The following is a 20181-nucleotide window of genomic DNA, read 5'->3' as shown; positions in this document are numbered from 1 at the left end:
AGGCCTTTTTAAAAAAACGTTTTGGAGACACTTACATGATGCCATTAGGAGTGCCCCGACAGTGTCATCTTTTAAAGGGAAGTTGAGGACATCCCTTTTAGCCACACATTCCAATAGTCTGGCTCTACTATTTAATTACAATTCAATTCAATTCAATTTAATTTAATTTAATTTAATTTAATTTAATTTAATTTAATTTAATTTAATTTTTTTTATTAATAATGACTACTTTTCAGAGGACAGCAATGGAGTTCATATGCTAGACCATTTATTAAACAGCTTTTCAGGTAAAGATTTTACATGAAAAACACTTAATCTTAGAAAAAGCAATAATTTGTTAAGGATTAACCCTTTGAAACCTGGAACGACATCACTTTTGCTGCTTTCAGACACCTTTCACAAGTATTTCAACCTTTGAGCCCTGAAAAAAATGGTGCATTTTTTAAGGGGGGACAAATGCAAGGAGCAGCGTGGTGAAAGAAATTTCCACAAATTGCAAGAAAACAGTAGTTTAGAAAATTAGTCTGAAATGCTAGGGAAAAATGTCTACGGAAAAGGGGGGGGGGGGGGGGGGGGCTTGGGACAAACTATTATTATGACTTAATATTTAAAATTGGATTTGAGAATTATAATCATCTCTGAGCATGTTTTCTAGAAAATTTCTATTTGTTTGTTTATTACTTTTTAAAAACTCCTAGTAATTTTCTCATACTTTCTACTAATTTCTTGCTTTTATGGGTCATTTCATATAAAGCGAATTCCCGTCTTTCCATGTTTTGAAAAAAAAAATCAAGCTAATTTATAATAACACATTTTATTTATAGAGCGCTTTTTGGGGAACTCAAAGACACTTTATATAGTAAAAGGATTAAAAAATACAAATAAAATCCATAAAAACATAATAAAAATACATAATACAGCACAGGAATTACATATTAAGGGCAGTTTTGAACAGGTGGGTTTTGATGAGTGATTTAAACTGAGAAAGGTCACTGCAGTCACGGATGTGTTTGGGGAGGGATTTTCAAAGGTTGGGTGCAGCAATGAAGACGGCTCTGTCGCCCCAGGTTCAGTGCGTGGTCCTGGCTGGTTGAGACAGGAGGTTGGCATCAGAGGAGTGGAGGGTGCGGGAAAGAGTGAGGCGGATAAGCAGGTTAGTGAGGTTGGAGGGGGCCTGGTTATAAAGGGGTTTATGAGTGAGGAGAAGAACACTGAAGCCTATGCGTTGTGGGACCGGGAGCCAGTGGAGGTTAGGGTTAATATGATCCGGTTTCAAAGGGTTAACTTAAGGTCTGTTACTACTTTTACTGATTCATTGGTTTAGTTCAAATTCGGTCTTTTTGTTTTACTCACTAGTTGCCGTATTTAATGGTCTATTATCTAATTTTAGTTCTTTTATCCATGTAACTTAATAAGTATTAACAGAATTATTTTTATTTAATTTTGACACATTGTAATCAGCTCTGACTCACATATTTGTATCTTTTAGAGGCTTATTCCTCATAATAATTATTATTTAAGAAGTTGGGTTTTTTTTATTTTGAATGGATTTTCATTGCTTTTATGGTCAGTTGACAGCTTTATTTTTGCGTGAAACTTGTGCCTCACACTTTGTGAAGCACATTGTGCTTCCACCTGGAATGAAATGTGCTATATAAATAAAGTTTTGCTTGCTTGCTTACCTTTCAAGAAATTGCAGTCGAAGTCAGGCCACCAGCACCAAAGTCATATCTGAAGTAAATATAGAGGTCATGATTTTCCGTCACTTAAGTATGCACTACACAGTCAAGAATTTTTTTTTCAATTTTTACAAAACCAAATTAAGTGAGTTTCAGGTTCTTTAATTTATTTAAATTAACATTACAGGTGAATTGCTAATCTGTGTTGTGTGTCATTATAACATTGTTCATGATGGGTCCGGTACGCCACATTCAAACACTCGCACTACGTCCGGTTTCTTGGCATGCTGCCGTGCTGTTGTACCAGATGCGTCCTCTGAGTCTCTGAGTCCGAGGTGCAGGAGTGTCCTGGTGGCATCTGCATGCTGCCCGATACAGGCCATGTGAAGAGCTGGAAGGAGAACATAAGACGTTGGTAAGGCTCTAAACTGGTATTTTCGCATCTTTTAGACCATGCATACCTCAAGTTTTCTGGAGTCCTCATTTGCTGTCACTGCTGTAAGCTACACTTACAGTCCCACATCATTATATCTATTTGGAAGGAGTTGCATTATTTTTTCTGGTAATGCAGCTTTATTTTAAATCAATCAACTTTAAAGGGACTGTTCACCCCCACATCAAAAATACATTACTTTAGTTTTGATTTTGGGGTAAACGGTTGCTTTAAAGATGGATTACTTTATACTATAACTACAATAACCATTAATAAAACAGTAATTACCAACAAATATGATGGATTATCCATCAGCTGAGTTTCAAGTCTCAGTGTTCTGAAACGAACGGTAATATTAATCATGAAAAGTACACATTATCATCAAATCTTCTCAAGTTATCACCAACTTATCCTCAAAATGACATACATTTTTATTTAAGGCTCTGAGTATCTATTTCTCAAGAAGCTTCCTTCTATGAGCAATGCGGTGCCACATGCACACATCACTTTCTGCCAAAATTACAACACTTTCAGTTGTTTCACATGAGAAGATTCTGCTCTCAGTGTTTCTCTCACTGGTTTTCAGTGGGCGGGGCTCAACTGCAGAAAAGTGATGTCATGTGCATCTGAACACCAATCAGGATTTAGCAAGATATGAGTCAATGAGTGATGACAGTTGTGGGGCTGTTTGCTGATGTTGTGAGCACTATTAAGTCTGATCAAACCATGCCCAAACAGCCCGATGAAGCATGATAACTGAGTCTGAACTGTCAAACTGTTATTAAATCATATATAAACCAGCCTTTTCTAAACTTTAACTTTTATTATTGGTTATTTAGCCATGAATATGAATGTCATAGAGATATAATTAAGATGTGGAACTACATGTTAAGGCGCTTTAGAATTTTTGATAAAAATCACAGCTGCAGATGAAGTGTACACACACCATGTGTACACTTCACACACCATGGAGGGTGATTCACTGCTTACCAGTTCTTCCCTTTTTGTCCCGAGCGTACAGATCTGCCCCCAGCTCTAGCAGTGTTTTTATAGCAGACGTGTGGCCCTCCTGAAAAACACAGATGGAAATGAGTAAGGACAGTGTATTTGTGAATATTTACATATTGTAATCTCACTATTGCCGTGTCTGTCAAAACAGCAGACACCTTCTTGGAAAAGGACTCACTCTTTGTCTCTTTTTGTAGATTTAAGTTTCTGAGAGTATAAGGACAGAGAGTGTTAAATGTAGTACTGATTGTAGCGAGTTCAGAGACAAATTTGTGATTTGGGTGTATATACACATAATACATGTTGTTTGATAGGATAATTTGACGTCATTAGGAGAACAATCCTCGTGTACACCGATCCGCATAAAAAACTGAAAACGCTGTAGTATGACATCACTGTTCTCACAGGACCCACACATTGCCAGCTTACACGTTTGTTTGTGTTTTCAGGCCCCCAAAATGCTGGTGTCATGTGACCGAAAGGCCAAACCGCAACAAAAGTTTAACATTTCATACAAGAACTGTTGCCGTGTCGATGGGAGGGGCGGTGATGGTGTCTCTCTGAATTTGGTCGTTTTTGTTGGTCAGTAAACACAGCTCAGCAGGCGTAGCTCTCCGTGTTTTGTTTTTTTTCCCTCAGCAGCAGTTTGTCATTCGCGGGATGGATAATTCATCTGTCAATCTGTTCAAAGCTGATCAGATCAGCTCCAAAAATGTCTCTGTGGTAGTGCATGATTTAGTTGTGATGACACGCCACAAATAAATTAATGTGTTGCAAACCCTGGAATTAGTGGTACATCCCGGTACCCCACCTCATAACCCACAGGATTCAAAGGATCCACTGCTAACACCCCTGTGCCAGAAACAACAGGACGCCCCCAGAGGTCCTGGGTCCATGCGTTTGAATGTTTTGCAGCGTGCACTCTAGCGTTTTTGTGAATTTGGAACAAAAAATTCAGAACACCACACTCAGAACAACAGAGTGTTATGTTTGGGACTAAGTGTGATGTGTGAGATGTATTATCTATTTTCATAAAAAGTCACTGGTTTCAACCATTTATCTGTCACTTTTACATTTACGAGTCACTGATCTAACCTTTGCAGCATAATGCAGTGCAGTGAGCTGGACCACAGTCGCTCTCTGATTCACATCTATGGTTAGGTCCCGCACCAGGAATCGCAGCGCCTCCTCCTGGCCGGTGACAGCCACCTGGTGCACCGGCTGAGCCCCGATTGTGTCAGCTGCTGTTGGAGATGCCTTCAGGGCACAAAAGTCATGTCGTGACATACATATTTCAGTTTCTACATGAGCTGAGGCATTACTGAACTGAAATATCTTGTTCTACCTGATGCTTCTCTAAAAGCAGCCTGGCCACAGAAATGTGTCCGTTCCTAACAGCATCCATGAAAGGAGTCACTCCACAGCTGTCAGTGCTGTCTGGGGTGTAGCCACATCTGGAAAAAAAAACAATGAAAGTGACGGACAGTCAGACAAGGTTATTACGAGGCAGGTTTCCATTACAGATTCGCCCAAACCTAAAGCGATATTTTCGAAAGGTTGATAATTCAGAGATGACTGCGTTTCCATCTTGCGATAACATTCCAAGAAGCATGTCGATGGATGTTTAAAACATTAGCAGCTTTATTTCTATTGCAGCCACCACACTAGCCGTCATTATTTCCAATTAAAGGCCACGTTGGCATGTTATGGAGCAATAATTGACAGACAAGAACCTTATACGTGGTGGCTCCCACATATGAGGGATTTCTGGGAAGCGACAGTCCACGATTTCACAGAGGAATTATGGATTCAAAACTTCCAGATGATCCACTCAACTTTTGAAGAGTTATGTGATGCAGTAACAGCTCTTGTAGCTCCTGCTGCATCATGAGGGAGCCAGTTCCTACTGACAACATATCCATAGCATCATGTGACCTAGAAAAGCCATTAACAGTGTTTCCATTTCCATTTTGCAAAATAAGACATGTTCAAATCACCTGAAATACCACCTAATGCAAGGGTAAAACTTTTTTGCGATAAATGGGAGTTTTTATTTAAATTGACGCGTTTTCAGTAGGCGTATTTAATATACGCAAATCAATTTGCGCAAGTGAAGGGTTAATGGAAATCCACCTAATAAGAGACACTGAATTATTTAAATAATATAATAATAATACTGAATTGATTATGACTACCTGAGTAAAGATTTTTTTTTACTAAGTGTTTTTATTCCTCTTTAGGCATGAAAAAAGTTCATTTCTATCTAAGACATGCATTTTTAATAGAGATTTTCACATGTACATGTGTTAAAGTTTTCAAATGGAGAAATAAAACCCAGTGAATAAATTGATGCATTATGTGAAACTGTAAAAATATATTTTAGGAAGGAGGCACTAAAAAATGTTAACTGTAAAACAAAAGCTTTTTTTATGAAATAGAAATCTCCATAGAGGGACTGAAAATTGCATGTAGTTTGTTGTTTTTATGGCAAGAAATTAATCCATAGTTTTCTTTGACAATCAAATTACTGTAATATTTGTACTAATTCTCCAAGCCAGTCTGTGTTTAAATCGCCTGAAATACCACCTTGTGCGAGAGTAAAAACATTTTTGCACAATTTTAGGGTTAATGGAAACCCTTCTTGTCACCTACAAATCATCATCAAGCTCCTAAATACCGAGTTATATTTATGCCAAAACAGGTCACACAGGAAATTAAGAGGGTGGACATTTTCAGGGACAAAGAAAACTGAATTGGTTTCGGCTGAGGTCTACAGACAAGATTATAACCATCATTATTTTAGGGCAATACAAGTTAGACAATAAGTAACAAATGACATTGTGTGTTTCCAGAGCTAACTAATATAGTTCACAAATATGACTGGTTTTTGAGAAAAGTATAGAAATTTTCAACCCACCTCTCCAACAAGATCTGAACAACCTCCTCACAGCCGTGCATCGCTGCATGATGAACAGAAGAAGAATGATTTAGAATGTTACAATGACCATAAAAGGTCCCTCACCTAGAAAGATAAAAATTTTATCGCTCTATTATCACCGCACACACACTTGAAAATGTGTCCACAACAGAACATTACATGCTTTTTTATAGATTCTGGAAAGATAAACCAGCCAAAAGTCGGGACACTTTCGAGTGTAAGTCAGGTGTTTCCATACTCTGGAAGCTGGATGTGAGGACGCCATACCTGCAGTGTGGAGTGGTGTCCTGCGTGTCTTACTCTCCGTCCCCCAGACATCCGGAGCGAGATGCAGCAGGTGTTGTACGATCAGAGGATCCCCCTCTCTGCAGGCGATGTGGAAGGAGTTCCAGCCGTCCTTGTTTTTCAGTGCAGGGTCGGCGCCGTGGCTCAGCAGCTCCTGGATCACATCGAGGTGTCTCCTGGTGCAGGCCATCATCAGAGGAGTCCTGAGAGAGAGAGACAGAGAGGAGGAAAAACTGACACCTGCTGACCAGATCAAATCTATTATTAAACTTTATATCAGGCCAAACAATGTGTACTAAGAGAGAAAACACAAATTCATTTATTAATTTGTTTTTAAAGTGAATTGTCAGACCTCTTTTTTAATCGTAGATGAACCCATTAAAACCTGAGCGATTTGGCTTGATACTTTTCAAAAAGATATTGGAAAAAAAAGACAATTAGCAACTTGAAACATTTTTTGAAGAAAAAAGTACAAGAAAATTATTTTTGGAAAAAAAATTTCAATTTTGCTGCTATAATAATGACTGAAATGACATTAATGGCCCGAGAGTTTTATCAGCTTAGATAAAACAGTCAGTTGTTTAATAAAATTTTGTTGTGGGACATGATTTAGGTAATAAGATGCACTATGTTGCAGTATATTTTGTCACAATACTGATCATATCACATCAAATTTAAAATTGCAATCATACTGTATTGTGACTTCAGTATCATGATAGTATAGTATTGTGGAGGTTATGGTGATTCCAACCCTTAGTAATTTTACATTTAATATCAAAAAATTAAAAACATTATTTACTATGTTAATTTTGTTGAGGAGTTGTACTATGTTCCTTGATCACCTTGTTTAGACAAGGAAATAGTCATTACTTGGAAATCTGATTTTAAAGCTTTTTTAGTATACAATGCAAGGAAAACTGATATAAATAGACAGGAACGTGTTTGAAGCTCCCATGGAAAAACATTTAAACAGACATTTTAGGCTTTTTTTCTTTTTTTTGAGAGACACAGACACTTAGTTCTGTAGGTATAAGTTGCATTCAATAACTCTTTGAAAGCAGGACAAATCTGTTCACTTTTATTAAAAAATACGGAAAGAGAGCGATTAGGAGCTAATAAAGAAATTGCCCCAAATTTAGCAAGAAATTAGTAAAAACTTACAAAAAAACTACAAAAACAAGAAAACGACCTCAAGAAAGTGTTACAAAAAAAATACCCTTTTCTCCTGTAACATAATTTTAAATACATAATAAAGAAATCTATAAATATAGTGTAGTGTGGTATCCCACACAAATGTACACATCTTTTTCTTGCCACCATTCACTAATTTTATATGCACTTCGGGGACATTTCTTGATATATTGCTCGTTATTTGTTTCCTATATTTTTGACAGAAAGTTAAGCTTTCCCAGGTTTCAGAGGCTAAAATGCTCTTAAAGGGCGTCTGAAGGCAGGTCAACAAAGCTGATGTCGAGCCAGCTGATAAAGGGTTAACACGAGAGGTGCATATTGTCCGCAGTTGCTGCTTTATCTTTGTCTCTTTACGATTGCTTCATTTGTGCGTTTGACTTCTTGAACAACAGTTTTGAAAATGTCTCTTAAAAATGAACGATTTATAGCAATATATCAAAAGAGTGCTCCTTCGAGCCGGATTCGAACCAGCGACCTAAGGATTTCAGCATTCAGCCTCTACAGTCCTCCGCTCTACCAACTGAGCTATCGAAGGGAGCTGGGAACAGAGACGCGATTGTTTCTTTTTAAAGGCGGAAGATGGCGCCACATTTAAAGACATATTTCTATCTATATTTGTAACTACGACCGGTTTAAACGTGTCATCCTCACCAGTCAGCTTTCTTCAGACTGTCCACCTGAGCTCCCGCCTGGAGCAGGTAGCTAACACAAGCCCGGTGGCTCATGGACGCAGCTTCGTGCAGCGGCCTCTTGTAGTCGTTGTTGTACACGTCCACGTCCATGCCCAACCGTTTTATTAGATACTCCACGATGTCCAGGTGTCCCTTTCTGGCAGCGTAGTGCAGCATGGTGTCCCCCGACCGTCCAAAGTGTTTGCTGCGGACAGTCTGAACCGCCGCCGAGTCTTCTAACGGTATCAGAGTCTCCATAGAGCTTAACTGTCCCTCCTGAGTGAGCTTCACCAGCTGCTTTAAAGTGTGTTCGTCCATGCTGGGCTAAATGTGAAAGCTGCTGTAGGAACACAAAGTCACTTTAAAGCTCAAAACGAAAGAAAATACTTCATGTTAAGCTGTGTTTCTCCTTAGACGCTTCAGACATGCTGGAGAAAAAGTGTTTACCAGGTTGTTTTCACAGAGAAGCAAAAAATTAACTGGCCAACCATGACCTTACACTGTAACTGTCTTTCCATACAAAATCAGTACGAAACATGTACAAAAAGAAGTTACGATTTTTGAAATGATTGTTTAAATATGTTTATTCGACTATGTATTTTTATTTCTGTTATATTACCTTAAACGCTGAGCACCCCGTGTTCTATGCCTGCTTTTTCTGTTTTCGGTGTTACTGTTTCTATAGTGTAAAAAAACAAAACAAAAGAATTGAAAAATGGTTCACCTTGTAAAAATATTTAATTCAGGATGTCTATGACGTTTTTATATTATAGGTACATGACATATGTATCTGTGAGTTACAAAACTTGTCTAAGCTATTTACAGCATTACATAGTTTATTCAAGGGGAAACCGGTGTAAATGAGGGCCAAAGGGTGGAAAATCGTTTTAACGCACGGTTTTGATAATTGTTTTAAACATGCAATTATTAATAAGGACTAGAAAACTATTTTGAGATCAACTTCATACAAGACGAGGAAACTTTTAAAGAGGGGGATGCTTTTTAGTCGTCCATTCCAGCAGAGCAACACCCTGGTAATTATGGGAAATGTAGTTTTTATGACAATGTGCAAATCAGCTCGTTAAAAGACTCCCAAACAGTTTTAAATCATTTTTTTCCATGACATGAACTTATAAGCATTTGTCCAGTGTTCGCATGATAAAAAACTATTTTATTTCACAACGCATTAGTGAAAAAAGAGCGTTGTCTTTGTAATTTTTATTGACTGCAGAGGGGTTTTCTCACATTGTGGCTAAAGTAACAAGCCTAGAACAGCTATTTTAGAAACACTAACCACAGTATAACAGTGTAAATTAATGTTTCACTATCACTACTGTAATTCCTCGAAATGGGGTAAGCTGATCCAGTCTGTGTTTAGATGACAACGAGGAATCAGAGCGCTCGTGAACAAGATGAGTCACATCTGGAGGAAAGAAAGAGGAAAAAAGAGGTGGGAGAGGGGAGAAAAGAGGGATTGTTGGTGAGGGTGAGTCTCAGTCCTCAGAGCTTTTACAACATGGACCATGAACATCAGGAATGAGACTGACCGTGATCAACACCATGTCTTTCTGGTGAGTACATTATAATGTTCTTTAAAATGTGTTAAATGTCTGATCACTTACATTTCAAAGCAAAAGGGACACACCTCCTTCACCTATCTCTGTCTGCTGGAATACATGTTATAGTGAATGCAGTTTTAAACTATATGTCAATCACATGTTGAGAAAAGTGTTGTATGAATGTACATATTAGTGTCATTTTTGCTATTCGTGCAACCCTGTTGCATTTGTCAGACAAGGGAACTTTTTGTCCCTCTACACTGAAAAAAATATCTAACTATAAAAAAATGTCTGGTTGTAACCTTTAACATTAATAAAACAAAACACAGTCTGTAAATGCATGATGCAAGACACAGTTTGACCACTGTGTCAATGCAATTCAATACTTTAATGGTATTAATGGTCAGTTTTTTTGTTTTATTTGTTTATTTGTTTATTGTTGTCATTTTTGTTCTGTAGGTCTTAAGGGAAGTGATTTGTCTCCATTAAACTTTTTTTTTTTTGACATTTATGCGTTTAAAAACTTCCCTTTATTATTTAACTCCTTTGTTAATCAATGAAATGTTACAGATTATTACTCTTGTCAGTTAATTGTACTCCTGAAAAAGTTAACTGCTTTATCCAGGTTAGGAATTTTTTACAGTGTGATGACTTAAGTGGTATGGTTTGTACCCCCAACCCCCATTCACACACACAGTTACATGCAGACTTTTAGATTCACTGCTGGTTGCTGCGTAATCCACAATTTATCATGCAGGCAATTCCCTCAACGACGTCTTGAGGAATAATAAATGAAGGAAAATCATTTAAAATGAGAGAGAACCTTGTTTACTGATATTTAGCATTATTTATTTGACACATTCTCACAAATAAAGAACAGGAGTGGTGTAAAATCTTGTGAGAGTTCAAATGGGGTGGTGCATTTATGCAACAAAAAACATCAACAATGCCGTTATAAATGCACTGAAATTGGTTAAACATCACACGTGGGCTTGATGCATTGTAATTTGGAGAGCCTTTAGTGAATGACCAATTGTTCGAATGCAGGCCAGAGACAGCGTGTTAGGCAGCTTAGTATCTGAAGCTAATCCACTCCAGATGTTTTGGGCTGCTCTAAACAGTGACAAACAAACCAGAAACAAATGCATGACACAAACTACCTTTACTAGATCAGTTAGAGTTTGCAGGTTTCTGAGGAAGCACTAAGAAATATAAAAAGCAGACGGTCTACTGCGGGTGTGAGACAGATGAGAAATTTAAAACGTGCTGCTTCTTGCTGATGTTTCACCGCTTTGCAATGATCACACAAATAAGATCAATGAAACCTTAGTGATTCTGAAAGGAGGTGATAGATATGCAGGGAATCAGATGGATTTTTTAAGCTGTGCCACAGTTAAAAAGATGTCTTTCCTCATTCATTGTGTAAGCATGTGTTGTTGTTATATAAAGTTTTAAAGGCTGGAAGGCAAACAGATTCCTTGATTAAGCCCTGGCACCGGAAAGGAAGTGGTGGAGGGTTTTCGACAAAATACAGCCACATGTGTTGTCCAGTGTCACTTGGCTTCGGGCCTCGGCACGGTCACACACAAATATAAATATATGAAAAATATGTGTCACAAAAGGTATTTCTGTGACTTTTGGGCAATCTAACCAGCCCTTCCTCAGCATGTCTTAATCAGATCCATCCTTGCGAGGGCTCTAATGACTTGACAGCCTCTCTATTTCTTCAGTGTTTGACAAATCTTGACATTTAAAGTCTTCAGAATGTGATCACAATGTTCTCCATGAGCAAAAGACCCTGTTTACTAAAAGTACTTCTGCTGTATTAAGCGAGCAATCATTGTAGAGAAATGCTTTTCTACCATAGAAAGTACATTTACATGATGCTAGAAAAAGAAAAAAACCATATTGTGTTGGTCCAACTAAGACTGGACTTTTGAAATACATGTTAACATGTTATTTTTACTGAAATCGTACTGTCAAATTTCTGAAAGTTGGACAAACACACCCAGATGATGTTGTTGGGGGTCAATTTACTCTTTCATGTATATGCCTTAACCTGGGCACGTTCTGCATACACTCCATAGTCCTCACACCAGGCTTTGACTCAGAAGTTGATCAGCAGAAATTTGTCAAAGAAAGCCAAAAAAAAAAAAAAAACTAAAGAAGAAGAGAGGAAGAAAACAGTAGGGTAGGGTATGTACAAATTGCACAGCAACAAAAACCTGTCCATGTTTTCTTTGTTTGACATGCCACCCGTTTGCCGCCTGCTGACTTGTTTGGTATGGGACGTAATATATAAACTGGAAGAAGGTCAAACAGCAACTAGCTGAAAAGGGGCATATCGCCACCTAACATGATGGAGTCGGACCTAAAACTGAGAAAATGCAGTACTGGTTTTAGAGAAACATTTTGGCTCATGGTCGTGGTATCCCAGGCTGACTTTCGGCTGTTGGTCAATGACTCAGTCAGTGAGCATCTGTTGCTCTTATTTGGATGGGTCCTGCATTGTTGGCACTAGTTGGCCCTTGTTGGCAGCTTTTTGGGTGATAGAGCATGTTTTATTAGTGGCAAAACCTGCTGTTAAGAGAAATCACTCTGATTGGCTGCTCAGCTCAGTGCATGGGAAGAAGCAAACGTTTTCATCCAAAGTGATTACATGTTGCCGCTTTGCAGTAGACCTCCCCGTCTACATGTTACACTGTAAGTATACTTCTGCATCACTCTTGACGTTCTGGGATGGCATGACCATGATGTCAACACAAGCACATGGTGGGAGTACGCTGCATGCGGTTGTGTTTAGGCAACAAAAGCACACGACAACCAACACCAACAAACACACATGCTGGCACGGATGGTTAGGTTTAGGGGAAGGAGGCACATGGTAAGGTGTAGAAAAGTAAACATCAAATTCAAATGAGAAGCAAACACCAGACTCCTGCATGAAAGTCCAGGATTTGGACCCATCCACTGCCCCTCCTATAGGGACCTTTGCGTTTTGTGATGTTGTTGCTGGCAGCTTGTGCTGTCAACATAACCAGATGTTGAAAGAACAAATGACATTAGAAATGATAGAACTGCCGATAAAAGTGACTAACAAGGGCCGAATAGCATCAATAGTGCGACACATCAAAAAAAACTAAGGCGACAGACACTCACTGATGGCCCACCGATGGCCCAAAACGTGAGGCAAGGCAACAGTCTACCTTTGGTGCCACTAGTTCCTTAAAGCTGGTTTTGTATGTCTAGGCCTTTAGGAGGAACTTCCTTTATACTGCTATGTATACATGTGACAATATATGTGTATGAGAGAAAAGTGTGTTTAGAAAATACACGTATGTAAAAGTAAACTTATAGCTAGTTGATTACTTGTGAAGCGTATGTGATTAATTCAGCAGTTATGATGTCCTTTTCACAGGTGAAAGGGTGAAGTAAAAGCGCATTAACACAGTTAAATCTCTGCAGGGGAAACCAGATTTTTTAGTCATGTTTTAGTCAAACTTCTTTTTTCTTTTTTTACATTTCCTTTTCTCTACATTAGTGCAAAAACAAACGAGACCTGTCATCTTAAAAGATAACAAAGACTCAAAACACTTTCAGCTGTGTTGCCAGGTTTTTGTTAATACTCCACTGAGGCAACAGCCAAATCCTTCAATAGATTATTATCATAGCCAAAGAATATTTCATTTGTCAACTTCTCCTGTGACTAAACAGCTCTCTGTTTCTCTCTCTCTCTCTGTGTGTGTGTGTGTGTGTGTGTGTGTGTGTGTTTACAGATGTCATTAGAAGCCAACATGAAACATGGCTCTCCTGAGAAAAAGTAAGTGAAAAAAAAGTGTAACACAGCTGTAATATGGCTGATTTATGGTATCGGGTTACATAAATTTACATGAGACAAAGCAGAAACATCTTCATGTTGATGTGCAGTGACACTAACAAACGTAACTGTCCATTTGTGGTTTAACATTCGTATTAACTATAGTATTAGCTCTTCTTTGTGTAGAGAGTGAGGTTTAGCTGCTGCAGCCATTGCAAGTAAAATAACCCTCAAATGGCTCTCCAGGAATGCATCCAACTTCCATGCACGTGCACTAAATTGTGTGTGTGTGTGTGTGTGTGTGTGTGTGTGTGTGTGTATTTGTCTGTGCTGGGGGAGGGTGTGATGAGATACCCAGATGACAAGCTGTGAGAAGTTAACTTTAACGATTCCATTTAGTGTGAACAGCAGTTTGGACCGAATGCAAAACGCTTCCGAGTTTGCTTCCAAAATCAGACATGACTTTACAAAAAAAAGATACAATGCTTTTAATGTGTGTAAATGGGTAATTTAAGTGTTGTAATATAAAAACTGTAACATGTTAAAACCTTGCAGATTTTGCTTTAATATTTTAATCCTTCAAAACCCGAACAAATTTGCTCGATTTCTCTCAAAAACAAGGGAAGAGGGCAATAGGCAATGAGCAACAAAAGAAAAGATTAACCCAAAATTAGCAAGAAACTAGTCAAAAGTACAAGATGTCCTTTATGGCATTTATCCAAAAAATGCAAAACAGTTCTTGGTCAGACGACAAAAAAAAAAAAACATCAGCTTGGGCTTTGTGATCCACCATTAGAGATTTTTTAGTTTTATTTGAAATTTTTTAGATGAAAAATTTGAGAAAAAAGAAGAGATGAAATTATAAAATAATTATTTTGCACCACACTGCTGAGTTTTGCGAGGTATATTCTTTGGAACATTTGAAAACCACACTAATACTGTCTCTTACAGTCTGATTGGACTAGGTAAAACACTGACTTTTTCCTGCCTCTCCCTGGATTTCAGTTAACCGGATCCTCCTGGTGCTGCTGGTGCTGATGGTGTGTCTCCTCCTGCACAGTACACTGCTCAGAGCCTCCACTCGGCCCAAACTCTCAGGTACATCCAGCAAATCTCTAAAGAGCTAATTTGATTATGTCAAAACATTAAAGGAGCCTGATCCTCCATACACCAAATGTGTATTCATCCACAGCTAAAAAGGTTCCCAACAAATGTAGTATTTACTCTTTTTGGAGATATGTTTAAAAACTACAGTGACCATCTGTTTTAAGAGATTGCTGAGTTTTACTTTTGAAATCTCTCGTAGATCACTGGAAGAGTCTCGGAGGTGCACGAGTTCCCGCAGTGAGAGGGTCAGAGGTGGATAATGTCATCCCCATCATCATATGTGCATCGGAGGAGCGTATCGGTGCATCCATGGCAACCATTAACAGCATCTACAGTAACACAGACGCCAGCGTGTTCTTCTATATCGTCACTCTTCGTGATGCAGTGAAGATGACGAGGTTTGTCATTTGTTTAAATATTGATTTTAACCTTACAGATTGATTCATGCTCTTAAACGTATTTTTTCCAAATTTGGAGGGGAGGTGGCCATCTGACATCCCAGTATTATTGTGTACGCTGATGATGTTCATGTTTATTTACCCAATTTTACTTTCTTTGCATGTTCCCAGGCAGTACATAATGAGGACTAAATTGAAGGGGATCAAATATAAGATATTGGAGTTTAACCCCATGGTTCTAAAAGGAAAGGTGAAGCCAGATTCCTCTCGACCTGATCTTTTACATCCAGTAAGTTCTAGGTTAGCCTTTTTTCATGTATTCATAAATGTATCCATGCCTTACACATGCACAGATGACAGTGTGCTGCCCCATAATCTCAATGTAGACTTTCAAAGAGGTGTAATAATCTTTTGCCTTGGTTTTGCAGCTCAACTTTGTGCGCTTTTACTTACCGCTGCTTGACATCAACCATAAGAGGGTGATATACTTAGACGATGATGTCATTGTACAAGGTGTGTATTTAATTTTATCAAATATTTCATACCAAAGGCAGTGTGACAGGTTTAAAGTATATGTAAATATTGTACTACTTACGGGCTTTTGATGCTTTTCAGGCGACATCAAGGACCTGTTTAATATCAAACTGAAGCCGGGTCACGCTGCTGCTTTCTCCACTGATTGCGACCTCCCCTCCACACATGAGATGGTGCGCAGCATTGGCATGCAGGTGGATTTTTATGTCTTTTATAATATCACTTTGTGTATTAACCAGCCAGTGTGAAGAGGCAATACAAAAGCTGTTTGACTGAAAAACAAAGAAACACATCAATGAGTGTAAACACTACACTTTTTGCATTTAGCTTGTATCAGTAAAGAGAAGCATGCAGTCTATGTCAGTGCATGTGTGTAAGTATTCAATTATTACATCATTCAACTTAAATGTGAATTCATGTAAAATTTATAATGCTATTTTTTGCCAGCTCACATTATGAAAAGAATTGACACTCAATCAATTACTCAGTCAATCAAACTGTCAAACAGTCAGTCAATCAATCAGACTTTATTTGTATAGCACATGTCATACAAACAAACCATGTAAATGAAAAAAACATGACTATAATAAATAAATATGTTAAAAATAATAAAATATATAGGCAGTAATAAAACTGTGAAACAGACTAAAATGTGTAAATAGATAGTCAATAAATGTTATTAATGTCATATTCCTTTGAGAAGAATTTTTTTTATTGGAATATGGCGTCCTCTCCTCTGAGCTTGTCCCCTAGACAACCTACATGGGCTTTCTGGACTACAGGAAAAAGGAAGTTAAAGACCTGGGCATCAACCCCAGAGAATGCTCCTTCAACCCTGGAGTGTTTGTGGCAGATATCAGTGAATGGAAGAAACAGAAGATCACCAAACAGCTGGAGAGATGGATGGAGGTGAACTTCAGGTATGCACAGTGAGCAGCAGCTTCTAGAAACCCCACTTAGTATTTTGCCACATGTTCAGCTTAAAGACGAATCTGGTGAACTTAAAACACAGATTGGCTACGAGAATTCATCTCTAAGGACTTTGTCTAGTACAAACAATACAGTAATTTGATTGGCAAAGAAAACAGACATATTTCTTTTATACAAAACAACAAACTACATGCAATTCTCAGTCCCTCAATGGAGATTCCTTTTTCAATAAAACAGCTTGTGTTTGACGATCAAAATGTTCTGGGGCCTCCTTTGCCTGGATCTCTAGTTCAATGACTCAAGGTTACAAGATTCCAAACATACATAAGAAGAATGAAATTTGACATAACCTTTAATGGCTCATACATCCTGCTCACTTGCCACCTAAATACATGCTTCCCTTTGGTCATTTAAGATGGCATTGTTTTACTAATCTCAACATCTATGCAGATGATTATATATTTTTGTTAATCCAAAACTCCTGAGTAGTTTATGCCCCTCGTCTATGTGCTTGTCTGCTGTTAAATAAGATTTTACTTTGACCATAAGATAGAAGAAATTGACATATTCGCGGAAGCAGAGTAGTGGATTATGCTGCTATGGATATTTTGATCCAACTTTTATTCACAACTTTGTTCATATATCAAGTCAGTGGACTAAGTGTGAGGAAAAAACAATCAAAAGAGAGCAGGTGACTCCAGGTTTAGCTTCAGTGGGCTGTCTCTAGATACCTTTTTGTACCTTGTAATTGATTAACTGTACACCTTCTGAATTCGCTCTTCCATTGAAGTCAGAATAGCTAGACTAGACTAGACTTCCTCGAAAATCCCTTATACTGTTCCCATGTATAAGGGGCTTGCCTTTCCATTATCGCTCACATAACACGCCTACGTTGCCTTCAGTTGAAAATAATGATGGCTATAAAATTAAACCTGCTAATGTTTTGAACATCCATCGTCATGCTTCTTGGAATGTTATCACCAGAGAAGTCACAAAACATCACTCAATAGAAATGCTGTCATCTCGCAGTTGTGTTTTATCTACATTTCGATGTTATCACATAGTTTTTTTGCAAATCTGTAATGGAAACCTTCCTGTTGTTGGCTGGTTTATTTTTTAAGAGTTGTGCAGTAGAGGCATGTGCCTGGTCAGAAACCCTCTTCTTCCTCTCCACCAGGGAGAACATATACAGCAGTGCCATGGCAGGAGGCGTGGCGACTCCACCCATGTTAATAGTGTTTTATGACAAATACACAACACTGGACCCACTGTGGCACGTCAGACACCTGGGTAAGATCATCACTCCTGTTCCCAAAAAGAGGAATATGCCACACACAAAGCAGAATCATCAATTGATCATCAATTAGACATAAAGAAATCTATAACGACCATTTCAAAAAGCTGTCCTGTTTGTCTAGGCTGGAGTCCGGACGCCCGCTACTCAGAAAGCTACCTACAAGAGGCGCACCTGCTGCACTGGAATGGCCCATTTAAACCATGGAATTACCCTGCTGTTCACATCGATCTGTGGGAGAGGTGGTTTATCCCAGACCCCTCCAAAAGGTTCGCCATTGTACGACCTGAGAGCGACACATGAAGTTTGTGGAATACACCATGTCTGAGCCGCAGTCGGACATGAAGCGTGGGAAATTCAGGACATGTTTGAACAACTGTTTAAAGGAAACCAACAGCTAATGTTATACTGAGGAATGTCCCAGAAACTTAATCGCTGTTGGACGAACATGTGCGAGAAACGGTGTTGGCAGGGTGGGCAAATCATGTATTTATGCAAAATACACAAAATGTGACTAATCTGTTCACTATAGCAGGTGACAGACTGCTGTAAAGATATCAGAATATTACTTGTAGGACCAATGTGAAAGTGAGAAACTCATACCTTGGACAAAATTTGTGTTTTTGTATAGTGTTCAGCAAGAGAAAATGTTTCTAAAATATATCTACAATATACGACTATGGTTATATTACTGTTAGGTACTGTAATGATCAACTGTAAAAACTAAAATAAAGTTAATAGTAAAGTAAAAATGAAGAATGTAATAATTTCATCCCTAGAAGTTGTTGGACCAAGAATTATCCTCAAGATCGCTGGTTTATGATCAAATAGACTGCCCCAGTAAAGAACGCCCAAAACTGACCAGCATTTCAGCTCCAGTTCCCTCGTCTCAAAGTCGGTGGGTTTTTTGAATGGGTTCTTGGTGGACAGCCTGGATTTAGGCCTGTAGCTGAGACTTTTTATATTTTGTTCTACGATATGAAATAAGTCAGTATCCCACTTGCGAACTTTGAAGCTTTCATATATCTTAAAAAAGGTGTTGCTAACAAGTGGCTAAATGAGACTACAGAACATCATGACACCGAGCTGTGCTGAACACAGCTATAGAGCCTCATAATTGTGAAGTAATCTGTTTATAGCCTATCATTAGCTTTATACTTCTGGCAATTACAATTAAAAATCAAATAAATAAATCTAATAAATAAAAAAATCCTAAAATTTTTGTTCATTTGTGATTATCTTCCTGAACAAAACATGTAAATATCATAAACTTTTGTGTAACACATAGTTTATTTTCTGCAATGATCCAAAATCCAATGGAAAAATCCCAAATTAAAAACTAAAGAACGGGAAGAAGCACAGCAGCGGAAGAAGAGCAGTGAAGCGAAAACTTTGCACAATGAAAAACAGCAGCCTTCATTTAACAGCCTTGATCGACATTGAAGAGAAAGGTGTTTCAGAGTTAGGTGTCATGCTTTACACTGCATGAAAGTGAAAGTGACTGAGGGCTATAGCACCGCAGCAGCCGAGACAACTCTCTCTCTCTAACAAACAACTGTAGGTCAACAGAAGGCAACAACAGCCTCCGCAGACATCACGTGAGTACAGATAATTGTATTTTACCAGTAAAAATGATCAGCGGAAAAGAGTGATAACTCATATATGGAAGTCACTTTATTATAAAATGTTTCTGTGTTGTTCAATAATAATATTAAAACTCCTTTAGATCCGCTTTTCTTATTTATTGTTATCCCTGATGACTCAACACACATTTGCATGATTTATTCTTCTGTATTTACATTGCGCTGGTTGTTTATGTATTATAAATGTAAAACATTCTTGATGCAAATCTTTTTCAGAACTTTTTTTAAAAAAAAGATTGTGCTTTTTCAGATGGCAATCTTGAATATTTAAGTCCTGGTTAATTAGGCGATAACTGTAGTCACTGATTTTAACAGTAAATGCAGTTTAATGCGAGTGGTCACAGAGTTGTTTCAATGTAGAACTCAGGCAATAAGTGGTATTTTTACATCATTCTTTGCGCAACCATGATCTGATTTTATGCTGCACAAGGCATGATTCTGCAGACAGCAGTACACTCTGAAAGTAAAATTTTGCAAACGTTTTCTTACTAATTTGAAGGTGTGCAACTGGTCGTCTGCAGCTCTTCATCTATCAGCTGACTGTTTTATTACTGACAGCAAAATTTCAAACTGATCCGCTGTTTCAAAAAATGCTGAAAATTGCTAGTAGCTGTAGTGCTAATCTCATCGCAAAACACATTGCATTTCCTGTAACTACTTCATAATTAAAGTCAACTCGTGTTTTACCAGTTAA

General features: G+C 38.1%; 2 protein-coding genes and 1 non-coding gene across 3 annotated transcripts; 1 reads left to right on the top strand and 2 right to left on the bottom strand.

Annotated features, from left to right (window-relative positions):
• Window positions 1–1534: 1534 nt before the first annotated feature.
• On the bottom strand, window positions 1535–8649 carry ankrd16 (ankyrin repeat domain 16). Its single transcript, XM_042511128.1, has 7 exons — window positions 8186–8649; window positions 6326–6546; window positions 6038–6080; window positions 4466–4574; window positions 4216–4377; window positions 3103–3181; window positions 1535–2070 (listed from the first exon to the last, which is right to left on the bottom strand). The coding sequence occupies exons 1-7, from the start codon at window positions 8521–8523 to the stop codon at window positions 1907–1909; spliced, it is 1116 nt and encodes a 371-aa protein (XP_042367062.1). The 5' UTR covers window positions 8524–8649; the 3' UTR covers window positions 1535–1906.
• Window positions 7982–8069, bottom strand: trnay-gua. The gene is given in 2 exon segments: window positions 7982–8017; window positions 8033–8069. It is a non-coding gene; the product is annotated as a tRNA-Tyr (tRNA).
• Window positions 8650–9695: 1046 nt separating the features above from the next.
• Window positions 9696–18700, top strand: glt8d2 (glycosyltransferase 8 domain containing 2). The gene is made up of 10 exons (XM_042511663.1): window positions 9696–9776; window positions 13541–13584; window positions 14587–14679; window positions 14888–15086; window positions 15258–15375; window positions 15515–15599; window positions 15702–15814; window positions 16374–16540; window positions 17728–17840; window positions 17969–18700. The coding sequence occupies exons 2-10, from the start codon at window positions 13566–13568 to the stop codon at window positions 18145–18147; spliced, it is 1086 nt and encodes a 361-aa protein (XP_042367597.1). The 5' UTR covers window positions 9696–9776; window positions 13541–13565; the 3' UTR covers window positions 18148–18700.
• The last annotated feature ends 1481 nt before the right edge of the window (window positions 18701–20181 follow it).

The sequence above is a fragment of the Plectropomus leopardus genome, chromosome 22, assembly GCF_008729295.1.
Source record: "Plectropomus leopardus isolate mb chromosome 22, YSFRI_Pleo_2.0, whole genome shotgun sequence".
Lineage (NCBI taxonomy): Eukaryota > Metazoa > Chordata > Actinopteri > Perciformes > Serranidae > Plectropomus > Plectropomus leopardus.
Note: the sequence above shows the minus strand (reverse complement) of the source record. Positions and strands in the feature narration are given on the sequence as shown.

What these genes read in the sequence shown, in the direction of transcription:
- glt8d2 (XM_042511663.1), top strand. An exon ending in TGGATGGAGGTGAACTTCAG is followed by an intron (nt 16,541 to 17,727) that starts GTATGCACAGTG and finishes CCTCTCCACCAG; the next exon opens with GGAGAACATATACAGCAGTG. An exon ending in GTGGCACGTCAGACACCTGG is followed by an intron (nt 17,841 to 17,968) that starts GTAAGATCATCA and finishes CTGTTTGTCTAG; the next exon opens with GCTGGAGTCCGGACGCCCGC.
- ankrd16 (XM_042511128.1), bottom strand. Translation starts at nt 8,523, where the DNA reads ATGGACGAACACACTTTAAAGCAGCTGGTGAAGCTCACTCAGGAGGGA. An exon ending in AGTCTGAAGAAAGCTGACTG is followed by an intron (nt 6,547 to 8,185) that starts GTGAGGATGACA and finishes TCTCTCTCTCAG; the next exon opens with GACTCCTCTGATGATGGCCT. An exon ending in GACACCACTCCACACTGCAG is followed by an intron (nt 6,081 to 6,325) that starts GTATGGCGTCCT and finishes TTCATCATGCAG; the next exon opens with CGATGCACGGCTGTGAGGAG.